General features: G+C 37.8%; 1 protein-coding gene across 1 annotated transcript in view; it reads right to left on the reverse strand.

Moving 5' to 3' along the window:
• Positions 1–23,990, reverse strand: part of cacna1ha (calcium channel, voltage-dependent, T type, alpha 1H subunit a) — a 191,218-nt gene that overhangs the window by 21,083 nt on the left and 146,145 nt on the right. Inside the window, exons 17-27 of the mRNA XM_055223851.1 lie at positions 22,716–22,803; positions 19,907–20,160; positions 18,139–18,516; positions 13,968–14,071; positions 12,546–12,669; positions 12,348–12,416; positions 10,472–10,656; positions 9,049–9,175; positions 5,673–5,798; positions 5,495–5,584; positions 3,217–3,430 (exon numbers count right to left, since the gene is read on the reverse strand). Of these exons, the coding sequence (XP_055079826.1) occupies positions 3,217–3,430; positions 5,495–5,584; positions 5,673–5,798; positions 9,049–9,175; positions 10,472–10,656; positions 12,348–12,416; positions 12,546–12,669; positions 13,968–14,071; positions 18,139–18,516; positions 19,907–20,160; positions 22,716–22,803 (1,759 nt within the window). The remainder of the gene's footprint in view (positions 1–3,216; positions 3,431–5,494; positions 5,585–5,672; positions 5,799–9,048; positions 9,176–10,471; positions 10,657–12,347; positions 12,417–12,545; positions 12,670–13,967; positions 14,072–18,138; positions 18,517–19,906; positions 20,161–22,715; positions 22,804–23,990) is intronic.

Here is a 23,990-nt window from a genome sequence, read left to right on the forward strand (position 1 = left end):
TATTTTGTAACGCATTGTAATTTCTCAACACACAAATGATTAGATAGTTGTTTTTTTTTCTACAAACACTGTTCTCACATGTCCATAGCTGATGTGACAGCTTGAGCGTGCACTGTTGTAGTATAAACCATGCCCACATGCCCATTCATGGGTTTCAGCTCCCTGGTTATCGCCGCCATTTTGAGGACTTTTCACCGTTCAAAAGACAGAACATTATTTTGATTGGTTAACTGTTGCTACGGCGACTGTGCCCATTTTTTATTGATCTGGAACCCATGGATTTAAACAGAAATATAAAGAGATGAAGGCAAGTTCAACATCACAATTACAACATTGTCCACTCAGCTTTTATGGTGTGAATGTCAGGTTTTTGCCTCTTAAAGCTGCATTACATAACTTTTCTGGTTGCTAATCACCTGTTTTTCTCCATAAAGATGCTGTTTGTTTGCTGAAATGCTCCACAGTATAGCATTAAAGCATTAAATCTCCAGACAGGCCAAATTACAGGTCAGAAACTGAATAGATATAAATTGAACGCAGTACTGAGGAGTATTTCAGGAAAAGCAATAACATCTAGATGGAGACACTTCACCCAACACCAGAAAAGTCACGCGGTGCACCTTTAAACCTTCCGTCACTATGATGTTGAACCATGCAGCCACTTCCACCCCACACGGCATCTTTAAGCAGGAAGAATTTCAGTAGTCGAAAACCATTTAATGAATAATTTACACAATATGTTCAAGGCCTGTGCAGCTTTAGACCACTGAGCCTCAACAGAAAGATGAGTAGTAGCGCTCTGCTCACACTGAATGCTGAATGTAAGCATGTACGATGTGCTTTAGCCTTGTGATCGCGGTATGTAGCTCCCCTATAGCGCAGCAGCTAGCACAAGCAAATGTTAGCATGTACTGAATATAGTGATAGCAGCTAAAATGTCTGCTATGTTTCTGAGTCTGCCAGTCAAAGCTCGTAAACACACACTTTTCCCCTGGTTGTTCTGGGAGACACTTGGCGGTTTAGGAATTGGCATGCCGTAGAAGAAGTGCTGGCTTTGAGGTTATTTTTGGGTATTTTGAGGGATTATGAAAAAGGAAACTCGTCTATAGTATATTTAAGCATGCACCGGGATGTTATTGAGGCTAGAATTTGCGCAAAGAGGTGGGTAGTAATCAGGAACATTCAAGCCTAGATACGCTTTTGACGTAGGGAGTATTATATTATATATGTATTATTATATATTTCTGAACCTAAGTACAGCCTAAGATAACAAAGGCTGAGCTGGCAGTGTTGGGTTGACACAGCACAGCAGCTCAATTTCTGATCCGATTTAATTTTTGTATTTTTATTATCCTATCCTTCTATATTTTGAAGCACCAGGTTTGCATATTATTTCATGTTTTGTGTCTTCAATTACATTAACTTCAAATTATCAGTTAAAATTACTCCATTACTTGACTTGTAATTTCCCCAAATACTTTTTTACTCTTACTGTAACACGTGTTTAAGTAATTGATTTTCTTTAGTACAAACACTATTGCCCTTTAAATCACTCTGCTTGTGTTAAATTAAACAAGACTCTGCTTTAACTTTAATTATACTATGCCACAAAAATTACAAAGCCCCAGAGTTCACTATAGTTCCCCTTTAATGTGCGTCAGTTCATCCATGCGTGCACCTCATCAGTCTTTCATTCTATCTATTAAACTCCAAAAGGCTGAAAAAATCCTGCAATAGTTCCACAAAAAAAAAAAACGTCTTTACATCCGACTAGTAGTGAACAAAAAATGAAACACGCAAAAAGGGAAGTTTATGAATTGCTCTCACTGGTCTTGAGCTGGGTCCTGTCGGTCTGGGACATGATGAGCTCGAGTGTTACTTTATGGGAAAGGCCTAGTGACTGCTCTTAGTCCAATGAGCTCCAGCTGCTCTTGGGGCATGTGCCCACACACACGGGCACTGATGTATAGTATTAGACAGGACGCCACAGCTGAGCCGGTAAGTAATAACATAACGGCACAGCATTTCTTTACAAATGACAGTAAAATATCCATATCAGATGCTGCCTGTGCTACATTACTTTTTGAGCCACTACTTAAATCAAAATTAAAGCAGACCTATTACGCAAAATTGACTTTTCTGAACTTTTAACCACGTTATAGTAAGTTTTTGTGCCACTAGTTTATACTTTAGTTTTTTAGTAGCTCAAGTAACAGTTTTTGTCGACTCTACCCACCTCCTGTAACTATGTTTGTCCAGGTTTAACTGTAATGTTTACAGTGAGCATAGGTATGAACAAGGAGCTGTAGAATATCTTGTCTTCTTTGAGTCTTTCATGCAGGTTATAGAGGGATTGATACCACTTTATAATAACTACAGTTTTAATAGCCTTAAGAAAGCCCAATTCAAGACCTAATTCATACTGAAACTGTTTATTAGGAATGATTTAGTCTTAGCGACGACCTACTATGACAACTAATTTACTATAAACCTTGCCTATTTTTAAGTTTATAATATAACTTCCTGGTTGGACACAGATATGACACATGTAGTCGTAAATCTACCTAGCAACCGTAATGTTAACAAGCGTAAAATCTGTAGCTATGATTTGACAAATACAAATAAATAACAACACTTTTATTTTGTTAAATTAATGTTTAAACTGTCAGAAAACTTGCTTCTTGGCGTATAAATAGTCGCTGAATTTTGGATGGAATTTTCATGACGACAAAGTTAGAGGTACTTTCTTTTAAAACTCAGCGCTACTTCCTGTATTTTTTAAACTTTTTTTCCCATAAAGTGCCACTTAACCGATGTAAACTATGACATATTTACCCACCAAACCAATAATAATTAGAAAACCATGAATAACGCACTACACAAACCCCTTAAGCAGCTACTAAACCTGAAAAATAAACAATTTGCTCTTTATGAATTAAGTCTTTCCTCTTTATGCTTTATGCTTTAAGGCTAACCACGCTGTAGTTATCATAAAGTGCTACCGAGGGATCATTTTGGACCGTACTCATGCACTTATCCCATGCACCAGATTGCCTTAGCCCACATATGAACAGTGTGAACCAGCCAATCTGTCTATCTCTCCCTCTTTGGGTTAGAACCATCATATCCGAATACGTTTTTCTCTCTTTCTGTCATTCCCGATCACTCCGTTCAGGCTCTGATAGCAAGCAGTGCTCAGAAAAATAGACTACCGACCAGCCCCTCCATTCTCCTTACTCCTACGCCTTTTCTCCAACATCTTCTGCCTCTTCTCCTCCCTCAAACGGGCCTCCTCCTCCTCCTGGTCCTGACGGCACTTGTGGAAGTTCTCCACCACCACGCCCACGAACATGTTGAGGACGAAGAAGCTGACGATGAGGAGGAAGGAGATGAAGTAGAGCAGCATCCAGGGGTTGTGGTTCCGCACCGGCTGAGGGCACAGAGAAAAAGACTTGAGAGAAAGAGAGATTTGTGACTGGAAATACGAGAGTGTAGCGCAGCTGTGTGAAATCACTGATCCTAAACGTGTGATTAAACAAACGGGATCATTTCAGACTAAAATACATGGAGAAATTTAATAGGTTTTTTTGTTTTTTATGTAAATGTATGGCTTTAAAAGTGCACCGAACTTATCTACATAGCATTATTTATTTTTTACTTTTTATTATTACTGATGTAGTCGTGTCATTTGCTTGTCTCTATGGAGTTATATACATTTTATTTATTTTATTTATTTATTTATTTTAACCTCCTGAGACCCGAGCTCTTGCATGACAGGCTTTATTCATTTCTCTTTGTTATTTGGGCTGGCTGGGACCTGATGAGTCTAAATACAAAGAATTATCTTTTTACATTATGGAGTTTCTGAGAAAAAATTATGTAAATCAAATGTCCTCATATGTGACATTATACTCATTTTGATAAAACATTTGAATAATGATTTGCAAAAACTATTTATTAAGACCCTGAAAACAGCAACATTTGTCCTGAATCTAAAAACAAAATGAGAAACAACAATTGTGCCTCTTGGAACAATGTGTCTCATGTGAAGAGCAGGAAGAAAAACAAAAAAAATTAAATAAAATATTCTAAAAATTCTAAACTGTTAAAAATGAATATATATATTTACATTGTTGCTGTTATTCTTCATCTAATAATTTGCACTGTGGCCTAGACAAACCAAAAACGTGTTGTCCACATATGAGGACGCCAGGTCTCAGGAGGTTAATTAGGACACAATAGTGAGTTTACATCCGTTTGTCCTAAGGCAGGTCAGAAACAGAACATTTAGAGAAACACTAGACGAGACAAAAGTGCACACAGACACGACAAGTGAACCACAATAGACCATTCTCTGAGTTTAAGACGCCCCAAGAAGAAAATAATCTACCTGTGTGAGCGCGTTTGATTATTTTTCAGAGTGTTCTTGAATAATAATAATAATAATAATGCATTTTATTTATAAGCGCCTTTCAAAAACACCCAAGGACAATGAACAAGATAAAAATGAGATAAAAACCTACAAACACAAGGCTGAGAAGGAGCCACAGTTCCTGAAATGGGCAGGTAATGTGTCCCATGACTGTGATCCTCTGAGAGACGTCACCATTTGGCCAATGCTTTAATGCTATACTGCTATACTGTGTTGTCCTGCTCGTGTTTGGGGCCATGTAAGTGTTTGGACAGTGGAACTAGACTTTGTCAGGAGTGATCCAGGAGTAAATGAACACCTCTAAAAGAACACGCGGCGGCGGTGGAGTCAGTGGTGGAGTCCGTCTGCTCTCGAGGCTGAAATCGTCTTAACACCACGACAGATAAGAGTTCGTTTCACCCACAGGACTGAGACTTTACTCTGAAGCTGCAGTGTGTCATTCTGTCTGTGGAGTTTGCTTTTCTTTAGATTCTGATTTAAACATCGATTTACTCACTGCAGAATATCTACAAACTGTAGGTTAAAAAGGCTTGAATTAATTTGAATAATTTTGACTGAAAGTTCGTAGCATGTGTTGACTTTTATGTGGCGGGCGTCAATATTTAGTCGATAACAAGTAATAACACCACTTTTTATACTAACTACACCGTAAATTAGCATATTTATTTTTTATTGACATACTGAGACATTCTGGAGTCAAATTAGAGAAGCCTTGACCTACATAGTTTATTAATATATGTAAATACTGGACTGTATTTGACATCCTCTTGGTAAAAAGGGCTCGTCACGTGTCCTTCTCCTACAGCTCATTTATGCAGCTGAGACTCCAGTTTATATGTAATGTGTGTGTGCGTATGTGTATATATGTGTATGTGTATATATGTAATGCAAAATACCATTCCAGTACTTTAACTAAACTAGATCTACATATACTGTAACTTTAATCTGTAATATAGACTACAAAATGACTATAATATAGATTCAGATTCTGGACTGAAGTCATTTTAATCCATTTTTTGTGCAGTGAAATCAATAAAACTACGACAAAACTGCGACTGTCACCTGTTGGTCGACTCCTACTGCGTCCAGTCCGTCGTACATGATATTGACCCAACCGTCTTTACAGGACAGCACGAACAAAGACATCAACGCCTGCAAACCAAAAAGCACAAGTTTTATTCAAGTTTAGTGAATTATTTTGTAGAATTATTCAGTTTTCATCCTTGGGCCTGCGTGTCACCTGAATGAGGTTGTCAAAATTGTATTTTCGGCGTATCCAGCGGTACTTGGCCTCCTCACAGTCGGACTTATTTGTGATGTTTTTGGTGTCCAGGCCTTCACAGTGGTAGAATTTGCCTTTGAAGAGCTGCAAAACAACGACAAATGAATGCACTGCAAAAAGGAACACTTCTGCTGAAGATAAACACGGCTTGAATGTCAAATATTTGTTTTTGACTCACTTGGATTCAGTGAGTTAGTTGGTCTGGTTTGATAGAGTTGAGAAGTTTGAGAAGAGTTAAGAATTTTCAAACTGTCTTAAGATTCGTATTCAAATTTCAATGGGGAAAAATTGGAGTTAAAAACAAATCTATTTAATACATTTATACATTCACTGAAGTCATAAAATTTTACTCCACAAATACACAAATAAAGTCAAACATACACATATATAAATCTAAACTAGTTAAACCTACTAAAATCAAGATTAAAGCAAACGATATTGACTTTTTAGAGATTTTAACCATGTTACACTTGTGTCCCTTTCTCATTTTCTCTCTCAGACGGTGATGTCATTTCCCTTTGGGCATCGCCGTTTTCTTATGCAGAAGTAGGCGAGCTTGTTTCTTTTATTATAACATAATGATCATAACATAACGATCCATGGGTGTCACAGAGTATAACTAGAGTTGACGCAAGTACAATAGGTTTTATTAAGAAATCAAGGTATTTTAAAGCTGCACATGTAACTTTTTGTATTCATGCTTGTCTCGAGGAAAACGTTACTGCTTTGTCTAAACAGTTTGAGTTAAACATCTACCTCCATGGAGAGAAGCCGCGAGGCTGAGTTACAGTTCAGCTGCTCAACGTAAAAATGGATACTTTAAGGCACACGTGTCAAACTCAAGGCCCGTGGGCCAAATGTGGCCCTCCACATTATTTTATGTGGCCCTCGACAGGGTAAATTAAAAGGTCTGATGGTCTTAAAATGTCATTTTATCAGGAGATACGCAGTTACACAGCCATATTTTTACATCTTTGCAAACGCATATGTAATATTTGTAACTTGAATAAGCAATAAATACAGAAACAGTTGATTAAAAAGTTTAAAAAGTAGTTACATTTATTTTACAACTGGCCCTTTGATGGCAGCCATTTTGCTGATGTGGCCCTTGGTGAAAATGTGTTTGACACCCCTGCTTTAAAGTATTTCTTAAAAACAACAAAAAACACCAGTAACTGAATCAAAGCAAGACAGATTTTTAATGCCACGCTGTGAAACATAAGATAAAATAAGATCTGCCTTTATTAGTCCCACAGTGGGGAAATTCCAGTATTGCACCGCACAGTTAAAGAACAGAAGGAAAATGGTACATGCAATAAAACAAGATAATAGATAAATAGCTTAAAATAATTTAAAAAATAGACTTAAAAATAGACTAAAAACAGACTCTAATATAACAGCTCCGTAAAGTGACTTGAGTATTGAAACATTCCAGGCAAAGCAATAGCGTCTCCTTCACCAGAAAAGTATCACAGTTGTGTTTAGGTTTTGCAGTGCGCCTCGTTTTACCATTTTACTCTTTATCTCAACAGAGGACGACAGAGGAGCCTGGAGGTTTTTACACACTACATTAATATTATTACTAAAGAATAAAGGAGGTTTTTTGAATACTCTGGTTCTTATCTTTGTGCTTCTGAGTATAAAACAGGCCTGTGGGGTCTGCACCATTCTCCACACTTAACCTAATTGTCTTTCGCACAAACTCATCAAGAACAAACGTTTATTGTCCACGGCATATTTAATGATTCCAATGGCCCTCCAGCTCCCACTCACGCATTCAGGGTTTGACATTTAACTACTTTGGAGCAAGACGAACAGTTATTTGAATGAAAAACGCAGTGATTTGTGTAGCGTGCACGGAAAATGACTAGAAACAAGGATATTAATCTCATCCTCAGTCGTATTAGTTACTTGACCGACTTATATTACGATGCTTGTTTCAGTCTTACATAGTGTCCAATTTCAAGCCAAATTATTTTCCCAATGGGGCAGGAAAAAATATCAGCATTTTTTTAACAACATTTCAGTGATAATTAACTTTGAACCAGTGGAAAATGTCATTATCCAATTAAATAATCTAGGTCATACAGACACTAAAGACTAAGATCATAGTTTGAGCTTCATTTTTTATCTTTTATTAAATCTCAAAGGTTAAATAAAAATATGTGTAAGTTTAACCAAGACCAGATATCACATTTCTGCAGTGTATCCAGGATTTTATTAATCCAAATTAGAGTACCGTAAATTTCGGACTGTAAACCGTAATTTTTTTCCCCACGCTTTGAACCCTGCGGCTTATTTATGGACTTTTACTGGGTAACAGCCACCGGGGGGCGCTGTCTAGCAGGAAATGTGCAGCAAAAGTGAGACAGACGTGGGGAAAGATTATGCGGAATGGATCTGGCATCAAAGAAGGAAATAGAGCCACTGCACGTAAGTTTGGTATCAGTGAATCGATGGTGAGACGTTGGAGGCGGCAGCGGGAAGAACTTAGTCAAAGTAAAAAGACGACAAAAGTTTTTAAAGGAAATAAACGCAGATGCCTGTGTTGATGCTGTTTTATTTTCTAAACCTGCAGGTGTGTTCATCCCGTGTTGATGTCGTGTCGGTGCCGATTTTCAGGCACAGTTTGTAAAAAAGCTCGTCTTAAAACAAAAAAAAACCCTCCATGCCTCGTCTTTCCGTGTAAATATCTCACGTTACAACATATTTGTAACATGCGGCTTATATTCCATTGCACTCAATAGTCTGAAATTGACAGTATTTAAAGGTACACTATGTATCTTTTTCAGGTTGAGTCTCTGTCAGTTGCTTTTCTTCATGTTGATGTTATTGCTTTGCCTGAAATGTTCCACAATATGGCATTTTCTGGAAAGACGGGACCACTCGCAGTAAGAACACATGTTTTTCCAAGACATTTTTAAGCAATAAAAACATTTAAATTAACATATTCTTGATAATTAAGTTGAATAACGTGGAATATTCAAGCAAGCAAATGGCAGACCCTCCATCGGAAAAGTTACATAGTGTGGCATAATAGATTAATTGCTTATATAACCTATGATATAACTTGTTTAAGATAATTTAGCCAATATGGAAAGACACCATTGATACATAATCACAGAAGCAAAGTATTAAAATGGCTCAATATCCGATCAAGTAAATAAACATAATCTATTCAAAATCCAAAGTTTTGCAGTGCAGGACTAAACCCTGTTATCCACTAAATTTGGAAAGTCTTGAATTTTCCTCCAGCTCCTCCTTTAGGACACATCCTGAGCCTCTAAAACAAATGTCCTTGGTCTGAACAGAAGCAGAGACAGTGGATACTTACCTGCACTCCCAGAATGCCAAAGATAATGAAGAACGCGCAGCAGATGAGGACGATGTTGCCGATGGGTCTCAGGGAGGTGATGAGCGTTTCTACCACCAGCTTCAGGCCCGGGGCGCGGCTGATCACCCTGAGGGAAACGAGGAATACAGAAACGAGGTCCAAATGCACTGAAGTGACACAAGCTAGTGGTCTGTCGCAAAGCAGACAGCAGTAAAAAATTCAGAGGGAGGTGAAGGTCGTTTTTTTTGTGTGGCGCAGCTGCCCAAACTTTATTTTATCCCAGTATATTTTAAACTGTTAGAAAAGCTACCGTTTGTAATTAGATTGGCTGACCAGCTCCTGTTGTATTCTCACATAAAACCACAACATGCTACGTACTTTATAACAGTCTGACCTGACAGAAGAAGACCACATAGCGGAGATAAACCTGAACAAAGGCTTTCACATCTGCCATCTACTGGTAAAAAAAATAAAATCAAATAAACAATTAAACAACTGAAGCAAATCTGAGCCAAATCACGTAAAAAAAAAAAAAAAAAAACCACAAAGAAAATCTTGCTATAATAATCTTGTTGCTTCATCTCTGTAAACAATAATGCCTGGAGTAATACAATATTTAAACCACTTTTTGATAATAAAGTATAAAAAATAAGTACCCTAATAAGCAAAAGAATATCTTGAGTTACGTTACATTGTTGGCCAGATGTTTAATTTTATTGAACTGGAAAAGTAAAAAAACAAAACAAAAAACAACTCACCAAAATCTTTTGAGACATAATTCAACATGTACAACTAGAAAAAATTTAATTCACACTGAGAAACAAACAAGAGCTTTTTTTTTATACCATCTGGGGGCTTTTTATTGATTTTTTTAATGATAAATATCGAGACAGCTCTATGTGTGTAAATGTATAAATATAAATATGTGTATGGATGTGCAAATATTCAGTTCTATTATTATTATTATTTTTTGTATCTATATTATTATTATTATTATTATTCCTTTTTTTGTTTGTTCTATATTTCAAAAACATAATAAAAAGAGTAAAAAGTAAATAAATTAAATAAATTCCTCTTAAGCCATTTTTGCTGTGAAAAAACATCCAACTTTGCCCCTTTTATTTTATCAGCAACTTATACACACGGATAAACACCCAAGATTTTGAAGAGTTTAAGTGTTTTTTTTTAGTCTTTTTACTTTTTACTGCTGGTAACACTACTGTGGAGATACTATTACCACAACTACTACTGCCGCTACTACTGCAACTACTGTTACTACTAATAATCCTCATTAACCAGCTCCAATCCTCTGCATCTTCTCAACAGCAAAACCTCTGCTCCCTCATCTCTACTTTACACCCTGGACTCCTCATAAAATCACACGTCCACACCTCTTCACCTCTGCCCCGTCACCCCGTCCTACCTGAGCGGGCGCAGTGTTCGGAGCAGACGCAGGACCCTCAGAATCCCCAGGATCCTGTTTCCCCCGGGGTTGGCCAGAGTCACCAGGATGTCCACCAGAGACACAAACACCAGCAGACCATCCAGAACATTCCAACTGGACTGGAGGTAGGTCTGCGGGCCGAAGCAGAAGCCCAGAGCCACCACCTGAGGAGAGAGACGGAGTTCTGTGTTACTCTCGTAGGTGAAAGTGACCTGTAACAAATGTACTGATTAAGGCTGAACAGTACAGCGATATGTTTTATACTTTACTTACTTTATTTATTTATTTATTTGATTGGGACAATACATATTAATGAACAAACATGATTAAACACGAACGTAAACTGGCCAGATTATAGGCAAAAGGCTGGGGTCACAAAAGAGTCCAAATTAAAATTGCACACTACACTCATTGCACAGTTCCCATTATTGAACCATTCTAAATATTGCACATCCCACTCACTGCACAGTTCCCAAATTTACAAATTACACTCATTGCACAGTTCCCATTATTGCACCATCCTAAATATTGCACATCCCACTGACTGCACAGTTCCTATTATTGCACCATCCTAAATATTGCACATTCCACTCATTGCACGGTTCCCATTATTGCACCATTCTAAATATTGCACATCCCACTCATTGCACAGTTCCCATTATTGCACCATTCTAAATATTGCACATCCCACTCACTGCACAGTTCCCATTATTCCAGTGAGTTTGTCCCATTCAAGACAGTTACATTTTACACCCACTCCCTTCATATTTGCCCAAACGTACAAATATGTCTCTGTTAAAATCTCATTTCCACTTTAGATGATGCATATTTGGTTTGACCATAACCAGTTTTTCATTTGAGCTTTAAAAGAAGTGTACGTGGGACATTCTCTCAGGGTTAGGGACTATTCCACAGGTTCCTTGGACAGATACATTCTGACTAAAGGTCCGTCTGTGGGGGGTCACAGGTCACTTCTGGCGGCGGCTCTTTGCTAAATTGTTTTAATATTTAACGTGCTCCTTTAAAGGTGGTGGTGCGAGGGAGTGGAGGACCTTATGAATTAGATGAGCTCTTTTAAGGTCCATGTTGTTAAAGTCCAATAGTCTGTGATTTCTCAGAACGTGACAGTGATGGTGGGAAATGTTTTTTGTTTTTTTTTAATCAAGTATTTTTGAGCCTTTTTTTATATACTTTTGTGTCAGGATAAATTTAAAACACATACAGTCATTTAAAGGTGCACTGCTGCCCGTCTATGGAGATGTTGTTGTTTTACCTGGATTGTTACGCTGTATGGAATAAGATTTATTTATCTACATATGGCGACGAGCAGGATACAAGTCAGATCTGTGCAGAGGCAACCACACTCACTGTACAAATGAGTTTTCCTTACAAAATCACTTGCGACTGAATTCATACAATATTAAAGTAGTTTAGTGGCATTTTTTGTAACATTCTTAACAATAACATCTCCCTGGAGGGAAGCAGGTGGCAGACGCTCAGCAGAAAAGTTACATAGTGGACCTTTAAACACATCAAAGCATTAAATTTACCTGACTATTCGCAGAGTTACTAACCACAAACATTTCAGAACAATGTGTAGATGTTTGAAAAGGTCTAAAAAACAGGGTTAGTACATTTTATATGTTATAAGACTTTATAAAGACAGAATATTTGTATTTGTTTGTAGAAAATCTTTGTAAATAAATGTGATATTTCAATTTGTGATTTAGATTCAATTGTGATTAATGTTGCTGTCCCAAATGTTAAGATAACTAAATATAAAACAGCTGTAAAATACACTTTGGGACTGTTTGTTGCTATGAATATGCAGAATAAAAACAAATCAGATGTTTACCTTAATGGTCATCTCTGCCAGAAAGATCACAGTGAACACATAATTAGACACACTCAGGAACAAACGCTCCTGAAGACACAAAAGAACACGAGTCAGTTCAGTTTGTTTTAATAAAAAGAAAACATAATCAGAACAGTACGTTGGAAATGACATTAAACCTGTAGTGGAAATCGTGCTCTAAAATGAATGATTTGTTACCGGACTCTCTTTCTGTATGTCTGGCCGCTCCAGGGCGATGGTGATGCAGTTGAGGAAGATGAAAACCAGAACGATGTGGTCGAAGAGTTTGTGGGAGATGACGGCCTGGCACCACGTCCGAAACCTGGAAAATGAAATGAAAAATGTAGAAATCTGTCAATTGGGACCATGCTTTACTTTGTTGCTACTATTATTATTAGTATTTTATTAGTATTTTAGTTGTCATTTTAAGATTAGTGTTGTTTTTTTCCTTTAAGTTTGTCACGTTTTCCAACATAAAACCAGCAGTCAGATAAATATAGTTTAAGATGCAAAAATAACCACTGCATTATTCATTACAAAACTGACTGTACTGCTGTAATCACATTTAGTTTTATTCTAGTCCTGGTTTGGTCCTGTTCTAGTCCTGGTTTAGTTCTGTTCTAGTCCTGGTTTAGTTCTGTTCTAGTCCTGGTTTAGTTCTGGTATAGTGTGGTAGTGTGGCATAAGTGTAAAGTCTGAAAGTACAGGTTAAGTAGTAAAAAACAAACAAAACAAAACATTAAATATATTTTTTTGGGGTGAATATTCATCATATCTACATTTTCTTTGCACTACTGGGAATTTTTTGGGCTAAACTAGATTTAAGCCGCAAAAGGTGTAATTTATAACTTCTGTGACTCATTACACATGCAAATTAAGTAATAATAAATAATAATAATAATAATACATTTTATTTATAACGCACTTTACATTTGAACAACAAATTTCAAAGTGCTACAGTGCAAAAAAGACATTAAAAACATAAGACAATTAACATTAAAAACAGAAGACAATTAGTGCAAAAGCAGACCATAGTACCATATTTTCCAGACTATAAGTTGCACTTTTTTTCATAGTTTGGCCAGAGTTGCGATTTATACTTGGATGCAATGATTTATATGTGAAATATATGTTTTTTCTTCATTACTATTCTTTTTTTTTTGGCCAGTGCGACTTATACTCTGGAAAATACGGTACTAAAGTGTTTCTGTCTCATGATTTTTTAACAATATTGTAGATTTTAGAATAGTTTTTGTGGTTTAAATCTTGGGTTTTTGTGTCAGTGGCATAAATCAGTTTCAATAATATCGTTTATCGTCTATATTTAGTTTACAACAATACATCATACACTTCAAAATATTATTGACAGGCCTATTTAAAGCAGAGTAAGAGCAAAGGAGCTGAAACTGCAATTGTGCAAACTACAACGTAATTCCTATTTGCTAACTGCTACTAGCTAGTTGCTATTTGACTTTCTCTTTAAATTTCATTGTGCTATTATCGATCCCAATCCTCCTCTAAACCATGTATTTATTTTTTATATTCTTACAGTCTCTCGCACAGTTAGCATCTACATAAAACACGGTGCAAAGGTAAAAAAGTGCAAACGATTGTACTGACCGGTTCTCAGGTGAAAACAAGTACAAGTTCCAGTCCTCATGCTCTTTGCACCAGCGCGGCTTCAGGTTTTGCAGCTCCCTCTTCACAAAGAAGCAAAACGAACTCTGCAGAAAGAGAAAAACAAGCACATATAATCACGTTTTAATATAAAGACGCAGATTATGTATAAAAATGTGCTTTAGCGTCAAAATGAGAGCGATGTGCGCCGTCTAAATCCATGTTCCGTGAACCAAGAAGTAACACTGCGGCACTGTTAACATGCTGGGGGTGGTGTGATGACAAAAGCTGAGAAAAATGCACTTATAAACTCATCGTGGTGAATAATTAGTACGCTAGGAATGTGTTAGGAAAGTGACCGCCGTTTAAAACCGTTTAAAATGAGCTAGTTCTGCCTTTCATGTCAAAATCAGGTACTGTCCCTTTAAGAGATACTCCCTACGTCTGGTTATTGTGATCACATTTGTCACCTGTGTGATTGTTTCTGCTGCTCAAGTCATGCTCCGCGTCGGGAACAAGAAGCAATTTGTTTTCGACTTATTTGTTTACTACAAATCCTCCTCGCGTTGCGTCACTTAAAAACAAATTTGCGACGCTTGTTACCGAGATCCCGAAAACAGCAACAACAACAACATTTCTAGGGGTGGGCGGCATTAGAAATCTGACATTTTTTGAAAAGCAGAGCAACAAGAATGAAGTGGGATTTTAATTTTTAACATTTATTTTGAATATTTTATACTTTAAATAAACACACGGTGATTTTTCCTGCCTTAAAAACGTGAAAAACTTGAACTCCTCACTTCCTGACACATTATTAGCGTCTAAATTATTCACTACAATGAGTATACAAGCGTGTTTTACAACGTTCAGAGGTCATCGCTCCACTGCTAACAACAACTAGCATGCTAACAGTGCACTCGCATTACTTCCTGGTTCACAGATGATAAAAGAAAACATTTTAGAATCAGATAAAATGAACACAGTGGTCTCATTTTGACCCTAAGAGCTGCTTTTAGGACATATATTTTACTTTATTACTTGAGAAAATGATCAACAAATGTAGCCCAAAGTGTTGGAAAAGCAGCTCAATCCCTTTAGAATTAATTCTTAACAAGACGCACTTAGGCACAGACACTAAATATCGCACAACAGGCTTATTTGCAGCTTCTTAGCCTATTCGGGAGCTCGATACAACCTGGTCTAACTCATTATAGCTTTGCAAAGAAACACAACCAAAACAAACAGAATTAAGCTTATAGGTGTGCAGAATGCTAAGCTGACATTTCCAATTAAACACAGCACAAATAGAAGCTGCGCGCGTCCTGCTTTTCTGGCTCTGTGCCTCTGGTGTGTGTGTGTGTGTGTGTGTGTTTGGATGCAACTGGATGAGAGGTATTTAGTCCTAAAGCTCCTATTCTAGACACAGACACATGTTTAAAGGCCACGCTCGGTTTTCTTGGAGGCTGAGATACAAGAGACGACATTTGGAAACAAGAAAAAAAGAGCATTATGTGAAAAGAAAGTAGGTAACGCATAAACAAAATAGCAATACAATTCTAAAACTAAGGATACGAAGGAGTAATCTATGTTGATACGACAATATAAACATTAAATACAACAACGCACTACTGTAGTCTGAACATCTATAAACGACACAGTGAAATCAACACAAACTCATCATTTTCAGTGCAGAACTGTAACTGATATGTGCATCTGAATCTTTGTGAATGTTAATATGATGAGATTTGTGTGACTTTATAAAACATGTACAGGAAACACACGAGAAAAGTAGGGAATAAATAAGTACTGTATTACTGCATCCTTCATCCCACTCCCGTTTGTGCAAAGAGACTATAAAAACATTTTGTATATGTGATGTATTCAAAGTGTATTCAGGCATTATTATTATTATTATTTTTCTTGGACAAGTATGAAAAATTATCCTAGACCAGAGCTCGAAATAAACAAATCATCATCATTTTATACCATAGAATTAAACAGAATATATTGATTAGATTTTATTTTACCATGTGGTGATACTCATACTAAATCAAGACCGCTCATACCTGCTCTAATCTACTTTTAATACCAACTTTAGTGTGAATTTTTAAAAGAAAGCATAGATTTTAATAAAAAACTCAGTTAGCAAGACAAAAAAAACCCAAAACATTACAAATCCCAGGGTCATCCATGTTGAATTAAACAGAATTACTGGTAGATCAGAGGTGCTAGAAAGGACAATGAACCGGGACAAGGGACCAAGTACTTTACTGCACATGTGAGACGCAGTACTGGAGGTCAGACGGAGACCAGTACGTGACAAATGTAGCCTGGCGATACAAACTCTACCCTGGATGCTAAAATGAACGAGCAAGAAAGACCCTGCACTCAATTTTTATCCATGTATTTGAGCTAAATTTGTCTTTCCGCTGCACAGACACATGTAAGCAGCTCAAATAAGTCCACTGTGCACTGTCTTAATCTTTTTATAAAACGTTCTAGAGTCTAATATTCAGGAAAAGTGTGTTAGCACGCTAGTTGTTGTTAGCGTTATCGTACGGCAAAACTCCACCCTGGTCTCTGTGCTGTGAAAAGTGCTTAAAACTAATCGCGAGAGAATAATTTAAGAAAATGAGGCACATCAGCTTGTAATATCTCCTAATATTTGATCCAAGAGAGTTGCGCTCGCCGACAATGTGCTGTGTCAAGACCTCCATTTCCAGACAGCCAGGGACAAGCCTTTTGTTCCGGAGGATTTCATGCTTTTGCAAACTCAATTTAGACCTAATAAAACCATCATCGCTGTTGCAGAGGTCAGACCAAACCACCCGGGGGCGATAAACCAGAACTGGAGCTTATTCCACACAATGACTGTACGTGGTCTACCGCTAAACGCAGAATCGCTCTCAAAGTCAATGACACAACCGTCCCTCTTGGCTGTAATGAGAAAACTAAACACTTCCGGAAGTTATGTGGCGAAAAAAGGGCAAATGAGACGAGAGGGATTGGGACTGTAAGGAAAAAAAAAAAGAAGTCTAAACAAGCAGAGAGGCAGATTAAGTGATTAAGAAATTACATAAGAGCGTGAAAAGCACAAGGCAGCTGCTCAGCAAATGTGTCAGCGGATCTACAGGGAGAGCGCGGAGCTAGCTAAAGAGCTATACCGTCGTCGCTGCTTGTCTTAGCTGTAAAAAAAAAAGGAAAAAAAAGACATGAAATATGAGATCACGGCCACTGAAATCGGTTTGAGCTTCTTTATTATGACTGTTATTTAGCTATTATTTGGCATGTAAAGTGATTTTTTAAAAGTGTTGCAATAAATTAATGCTAACTTATGCTACGCAGCGCAATTGGCACTATTTTGATTCCCGTTTGACAGCTTTCCACTGCCGAGAATATTAAACAAAGCTCTAAAAAGATCAAATCATCTAAAACATAAACACATTTTTGAATATTTTTGACAAAGTTAAGCAGTAGCCTGTTTTTGTAGACGTCATGTTTGATTTGAAAGCTAATTACATTTGCTAATCAGTGATAAAAATGATCAATAGACAAGATTTTTATGCACAAAAGCCAAACTGTTAAAATTAATTTGAATGTATATATGTTTTGGGGTTTTTTTTATTAATTTTTTTTTATTTTTAGATGTCACTTTGTGCAGCGGTTATATTATTAACTGTAGTCCTGCTGCAACGCCATTTGAGCTGTAAATACCTTTGTTCTATGCATTTGTCCAGTGATCGAGATGAATTTAGTGATGAGTGGCATAATTACGGCTAAGTTCAATATAATCAATTAAACATAAATGGAGTTAGAGTAGTGCCCTGAAGGAGGCGTTCTAGTACGACAATTCCCAAGGAGTTAATCTTATTTCAACGTTTAATTGACTTTTCAATTATTAACCACACAATAACAGTGTTCCCTCATCATTTACTTACTTAAAGAGTTATTTTTTGACTGATTCAAACATTGCGCTGCATTCGAGCTTTGAGTTTTCATCTAATATTAGTTTGTAATGAATAAAAAGTCAAATTATAACCTGTGTTTGTTATAGCGTAATACTAAATATCGTCCAAAAAACAGAATATCTCCTTAAATTTTCATCATCCTACCCAAATATGTGGAAGATTAAATATAAGTAAGCACTGTTTCACTTTTATTTGATGATACTTACGTCATCGTCCAGCTCGTCGTCGTTGGGGTCGTCTTTGAGGTCGGCGCTTATATTGGGCGGTTCGTAGATGGTCCGACCGTTGCAGTCCCCGTACTCGGTCACGATGGAGGGGCACAGTGTAGACGCCTGCAGGATCTCCAGAGACGCGGGCCGTAGTCTGTTGTTGGCTGCGTCCTCTTTCTCCTCCTCCTCTCCGTTCTCCTCGTCCCCCGCTCCCTCTCCATCTCCAGACAGCAGACTCTCCCTCTCTCCGCTGGTGTCCCGTCTCTTGAGGCTCGGGGCCCTGGACAGGCTGTTCCAGCTGGAGCGTCGGCTGCCCCACGAGCTCCCTGTGCCGCGCGGTAAAACTGGAGAGCGACGCCCGGGACTGGAGATGCTCTGCTGCAAGAGAACGGATGAAATAAGACTTCAGCTCGTCATCTGCTTCAAAAGTAATTATGAGGTAGATCTGTCACGGAAACACGACAGAAACACATCTCTGACACGTTAGAAACACAGGAGCCGTCGCACACCTGAGGACCAGGGACCGGCCCTCTGCTGGGCCCAGAGTCAGGACTAAAACAGGACTAAAGCAGGACTAAAGCAGGACTAAAACAGGACTAAAGCAGGACTAAAGCAGGACTAAAGCAGGACTAAAACAGGACTAAAGCAGGACTAAAGCAGGACTAAAAGAGGACTAAAGCAGGACTAAAGCAGGACTAAAGCAGGACTAAAGCAGGACTAAAAGGACTAAAGCAGGACTAAAACAGGACTAAAAGAGGACTAAAGCAGGACTAAAAGAGGACTAAAAGAGGACTAAAGCAGGACTAAAACAGGACTAAAGCAGGACTAAAGCAGGACTAAAAGAGGACTAAAGCAGGACTAAAAGAGGACTAAAGCAGGACTAAAACAGGACTAAAGCAGGACTAAAGCAGGACTAAAACAGGACTAAAAGAGGACTAAAGCAGGACTAAAAGAGGACTAAAAGAGGACTAAAGCAGGACTAAAACAGGACTAAAGCAGGACTAAAGCAGGACTAAAAGAGGACTAAAGCAGGACTAAAAGAGGACTAAAGCAGGACTAAACCAGGACTAAAGCAGGACTAAACCAGAACTGACCCAGGACTGAAGCAGGACTAAACCAGGACTAAACCAGGACTAAACATGGGGAATCACAACCTAAAACCTGGAACATTCTTCCCAAAAATGTGAGACAGGCCTCAACTTTCACAATGTTTAAATCCAGACTCAAACTGTTTCTGTTTATCTGTGCATGTGAGGGGTTTATTCTGCACTTTTCTCCTTTAATGATAACGTTATGCTAATTACTTATGACTATTTACATTTTTATTAGTTGTATTGTAATTTTTATTGTCTTTCTTATTCTGTAAAACACTTCCAATCACTTTGTGAACGAATTCTTCTGTACAAATAAACTTGCCTTGATATATCGCTACAGAGAAATATTGCGATAAATGATAATGATTGAAACTACTTTGTGCCACTTATGCCCCTTATTAAATAGACCGTTTCAGTAAAAGACATGAGCTGAAAGAAATAAATAGCAGAATGAGCTAATAATTATAAATATGAGCTCAAAATCGTAATGTATTACAACTAAAATAACAAAAAGTATGATAAATATTGAGCACCTAAATATACGGTTCCATTTTTCATATACTGAATGATAAATCGATATATAATAATTATCGTGACAGGCCTGTTATAAGGCAATAACAATTCTGACAACAACCCAAACTTCAACATTAAAACTTCTCGCTGCGACTCACCAAAGAGCGTTGGTCGTAGGCGATGGGGTCGATGGACGGCCCCGCGCCCCGAGACTCGGCGCTGACGCTCCCACTTTCCGACAGAGAGATGGCGTCTCTGAACAGCTGCTCGTCGCCCAGGATGGAGTCGGGACCCAGCGAGCTCTTGGGCGTGGGCATGGGCGTGGCCGCGGTGTGCATGATGATGGGCGGGGCCATGGAGGCGCGGTCCACGTGCCCGTTGGCGGTCATCATGAGGGAGTACATCTTCAGCTCTGTGCAAAACGACAGCACTGGGTTGATCCGTGGGGTTTCAGAAAGAAGTAAAGTTAATGCACTGCCACAGCAATTAACAATTCAAAAGAAAATATTATATCTTTTGAGTGGCCAGCCGTCCTCAAAATGGCGCCGTACAACAGGAAGCTGAATGAAAAGGTTGGGTTCATGTGACAGAATAACATAAAAATACCATTTTACTGGACGTCAGGGTAGAATTTTATGGTTTAATTTGCATTTTAAGTGTCAAAATGCAGATGTTTTGACCTGGTTTGTGGTTTTTATCTCTGGAATTACTGGACCAATCCACATGAAACAAAAACCAGATGAAAGTTCAAATACTTCCAATTATCACGGCATTAAAAAGTGACAGAAACATACCGTAAATTTCGGACTACAGAGCGCACCTTGATATAAGCCGCACCAGCTAAATTTGAAGAGAAAATCAATTTTGTACATATATAAGCCGCACCTGAATAAAAGCCGCAGGTTTTCATATTGTAACATGAGACATTTACACAGAAAGACGCTGCACTGACACGCTTTTTTTAAACTGTGCCTGAAAATTGGCACCAACACGACAACAACACGGGATGAACACATCTGCAGGTTTAGAAAATAAAGCTGCACCAACACGGAAAATCTGCTTTTATTTCCTCTGAAAACTTTTGTCGTCTTTTTACATTGACCAAGTTGGATTCATTGATGTCGAGCTTACGTGCAGTGGCTCTATTTCAGGGGTCGGCAACTCGCGGCTCCGGAGCCGTATGCGCCTCTTTCAGCCTTATACTGCGGCTCTGCGTGGCTTGGGAACTGACACAGACACAGCTCACAGTCCTGCGTAAAGAGCCCTGATTTTCAGACGTTGTGCGCACAGGGGTCAGGAGCAACTTTGGCCCGTCCCTAATGACTCACTAATAAGCTCGTCCGTAGATGTATCATGAAAATCCTGCTGGAAATCGCCACAGAAATCTATTTGATGTAGTAGCAAGTATATTATCTGCTCTTGTCTCCGCGGTGACGTATCACGTATAACACATCAGACACGACGCACAAAAGTAGAGCCACAAGCGAGTGAAAATGAGCCAAAACAAAAGTCTTTGGAGATCTTTTTAACAAAGGGGAAAAGGACAACTGAGGAGCCAGAAGAAGAGACTACGACCTCCAAGAAAAAGAAAGATAAATTTAACAGACAATGCCTACTTAAAATCTGGGTTTGTCGCTACAGGTGACTCACGCACAGAGTCCGCTCTGCGTAACATACGGGAAAAGCAAATAAGGCAATGAAACCTTCAAAACTGCTTTGGCACATGGAGAATAAGCACCTGGGATTAAACCATACGCTACGAGTTTTTTTGTTGTTGTTTTTTTAAAGAAACTGCGGAGCAGAGTAGACATAATCACATAATCAGCACAGGGCTCACACTGATGCAGCGGTTTGGTGAGTTGTATTTTTTTAATGCACTTAAGTTGTTTTTGCCATATTTATCTGCCACGTGTAGAAGGCTTGTCCGTGAAAGTAAAACCTACATTATTCCGTTACATTATTGTTATTATACAGTGTTATCTTCATTTTAGATGTCAAAAAGTATTTGCGGCTCCCAGTGTTTTATTTTATGTGGAAAGTGGGTCCAAATGGCTCTTTGCGTGTTAAAGGCCGACCCCTGCTCTGTTTCCTTTCTGTTTCTTTATCTTAAAAACTGCATCATATCCATTTCATGATGCGCAAAATGATCGTTCAAAATCAAAACTAGTGAATTCTTCAGAGCAGAATCTTTCCCCACGTCTGTCTCACTTTTACGTTTACAGCTAGAGAGCGCCCCCCAGGGGCCGTTGTCCAGTAAAATTCCATATATAAGCCGCACTGCTGTAAAAGCCGCAGGGTTCAAAGCGTGGAAAAAAAGTAGCGGCTTATAATCCGAAATTTACGGTACATGATTTAACTCAATATATGTAGATTTATTTAATTATTTTTTCCAAAATTTGTGAATCCTGCCTAGAGTTATATAGAAATCCATCTGAAATTATTACATTTAATTATAAAATATCATGAATACAAACTATTATCTTAAAATGTGGTAATTTAAAAATGAATATACATTTTCTGCTGGAAATTCTGCCACCTACTTGTCTTCATTAACGCACTGATTTGACTTTGAATGTTCCACATATCAATCTCCATGGAGACAAGTAGGTAACACCACCAGACCAGGTTACAGGTCAGATCTGTGGAGAGGTTCTGTGAATGGCAGTTTCAACATCTGTAATTGGAATATCCAGGTTTGGTAATAAACATAAACTGTGGATAAACACTGTACGAGACGATAAAAAGCTGCTGCAACGTGGCAAAAAGTGAATTCATATTTTAAGATGTCAACACATAGAATTGAATAAATGCAGGCGCAAGTTTAATGCCGTACTGTGGAACATTCCTGGGAAAGCAACAGCATCTCCATTGAGGCGAACACGTGGAAGACACTCCAACAGAAAAGTTAAATAGTGCACGTTTACACTTTTATTGGCTCAAGTCAGTTTACGTTAAATATCCGATTACCTGTGTCTCGAAGCTGCTCCACTTTTTCATCCTCGGAAAAGTTGTCGGATTTCCCCTCGTCGTCGGATTCGGAGCGATTTGCATCTCCCTGTGAATCACAAACTGAATGTCAGTGTTGAATTTCATTACTGTTTGCTGTGATGATGTGTTTTCGTGGCTGTGGACTGGAGTGTTTTTCAGTTTTATTCTTTTTAATGATATCTGCTCTGTTTCTGTTCCACTCACAAAGCGACAGTTCGGAAACGCAGCCTCGGACCTCCGCGCTCAGCTGGGAGCTAATTAAAAGTAACTGAAGGTCCTTCCACGTACCCAGCGGTGCGCCAAAAAGACTGCTCCGTGGAGGATTCATTTGTTCGTGGTTCTTCAGACTGGAGGCGCTGTTAAAGTCAGAATGCTGCTGTTGTGAAGGAGCTTTGTATCTCACTTTATTTTATAGCCCGAGTTGTGTTTTATTTTTATTGTATTTAAACAACGTCTGACCTTTAACCAAAGAAGCACTGAGGAAAGCCATTTTATGTTGCATTATGGTGCATTTGACTTTTATTTGGTACATTTGCACTTAAATAGGGGGTATTATGCAAAACTGACCGACTTTCTACCATGTTATAATGTTGTTCCTTCATCAAAAACATCCCTGAAGAGGTTTTAAATGTCATCCATGCATGTGTCAGTAATTTAGTGATCTCTCCTGCGTCCTATTCAAACCCCAAGGAGGAATTACACATGAAAAATACTCTCTTTAGATAATTCTGGCATATTTACAGAAATGTTGGTTAATGTACTGTTCTCGTTAAATAAAGCAAATAAATGAAATAATTATAAAACATGTTAATAAGCTATTTTCACAAAATATTTCAGCATTTTCAAAACAGTAAAAGGAAACACAGTGATCTAAATATGTTGTGTTTGCAGTTAACATTCCATAGAAGTAAAATACCCTCTTTAAAGTAAGAAAATTGTATTGACAAATAAAGTAAATAAAATAAATAAAATAAATAAAATCAATAAAATAAATAAAATAAATAAAATAAATAAAATAAATAAAATAAAATAAAATAAAATAAAATTTAATCTATTAAAAATGAATCTTTGTTGTTTGTTCAAGTCATTTTTATTTGTTTTACTTGTAAGTTTGTCATTTTCCCCATTTTTCTATTACATTTCACAAGCAAAACTGGAACATTTTTGCACGACAACTTTGCAAGCATTATATAAGCAAGACAATACAGTAAGAATATACTTCATGAATAAAATAGTAACTTTACATAAATATAA

Source organism: Periophthalmus magnuspinnatus, chromosome 8 (genome assembly GCF_009829125.3).
Source record: "Periophthalmus magnuspinnatus isolate fPerMag1 chromosome 8, fPerMag1.2.pri, whole genome shotgun sequence".
NCBI lineage: Eukaryota > Metazoa > Chordata > Actinopteri > Gobiiformes > Gobiidae > Periophthalmus > Periophthalmus magnuspinnatus.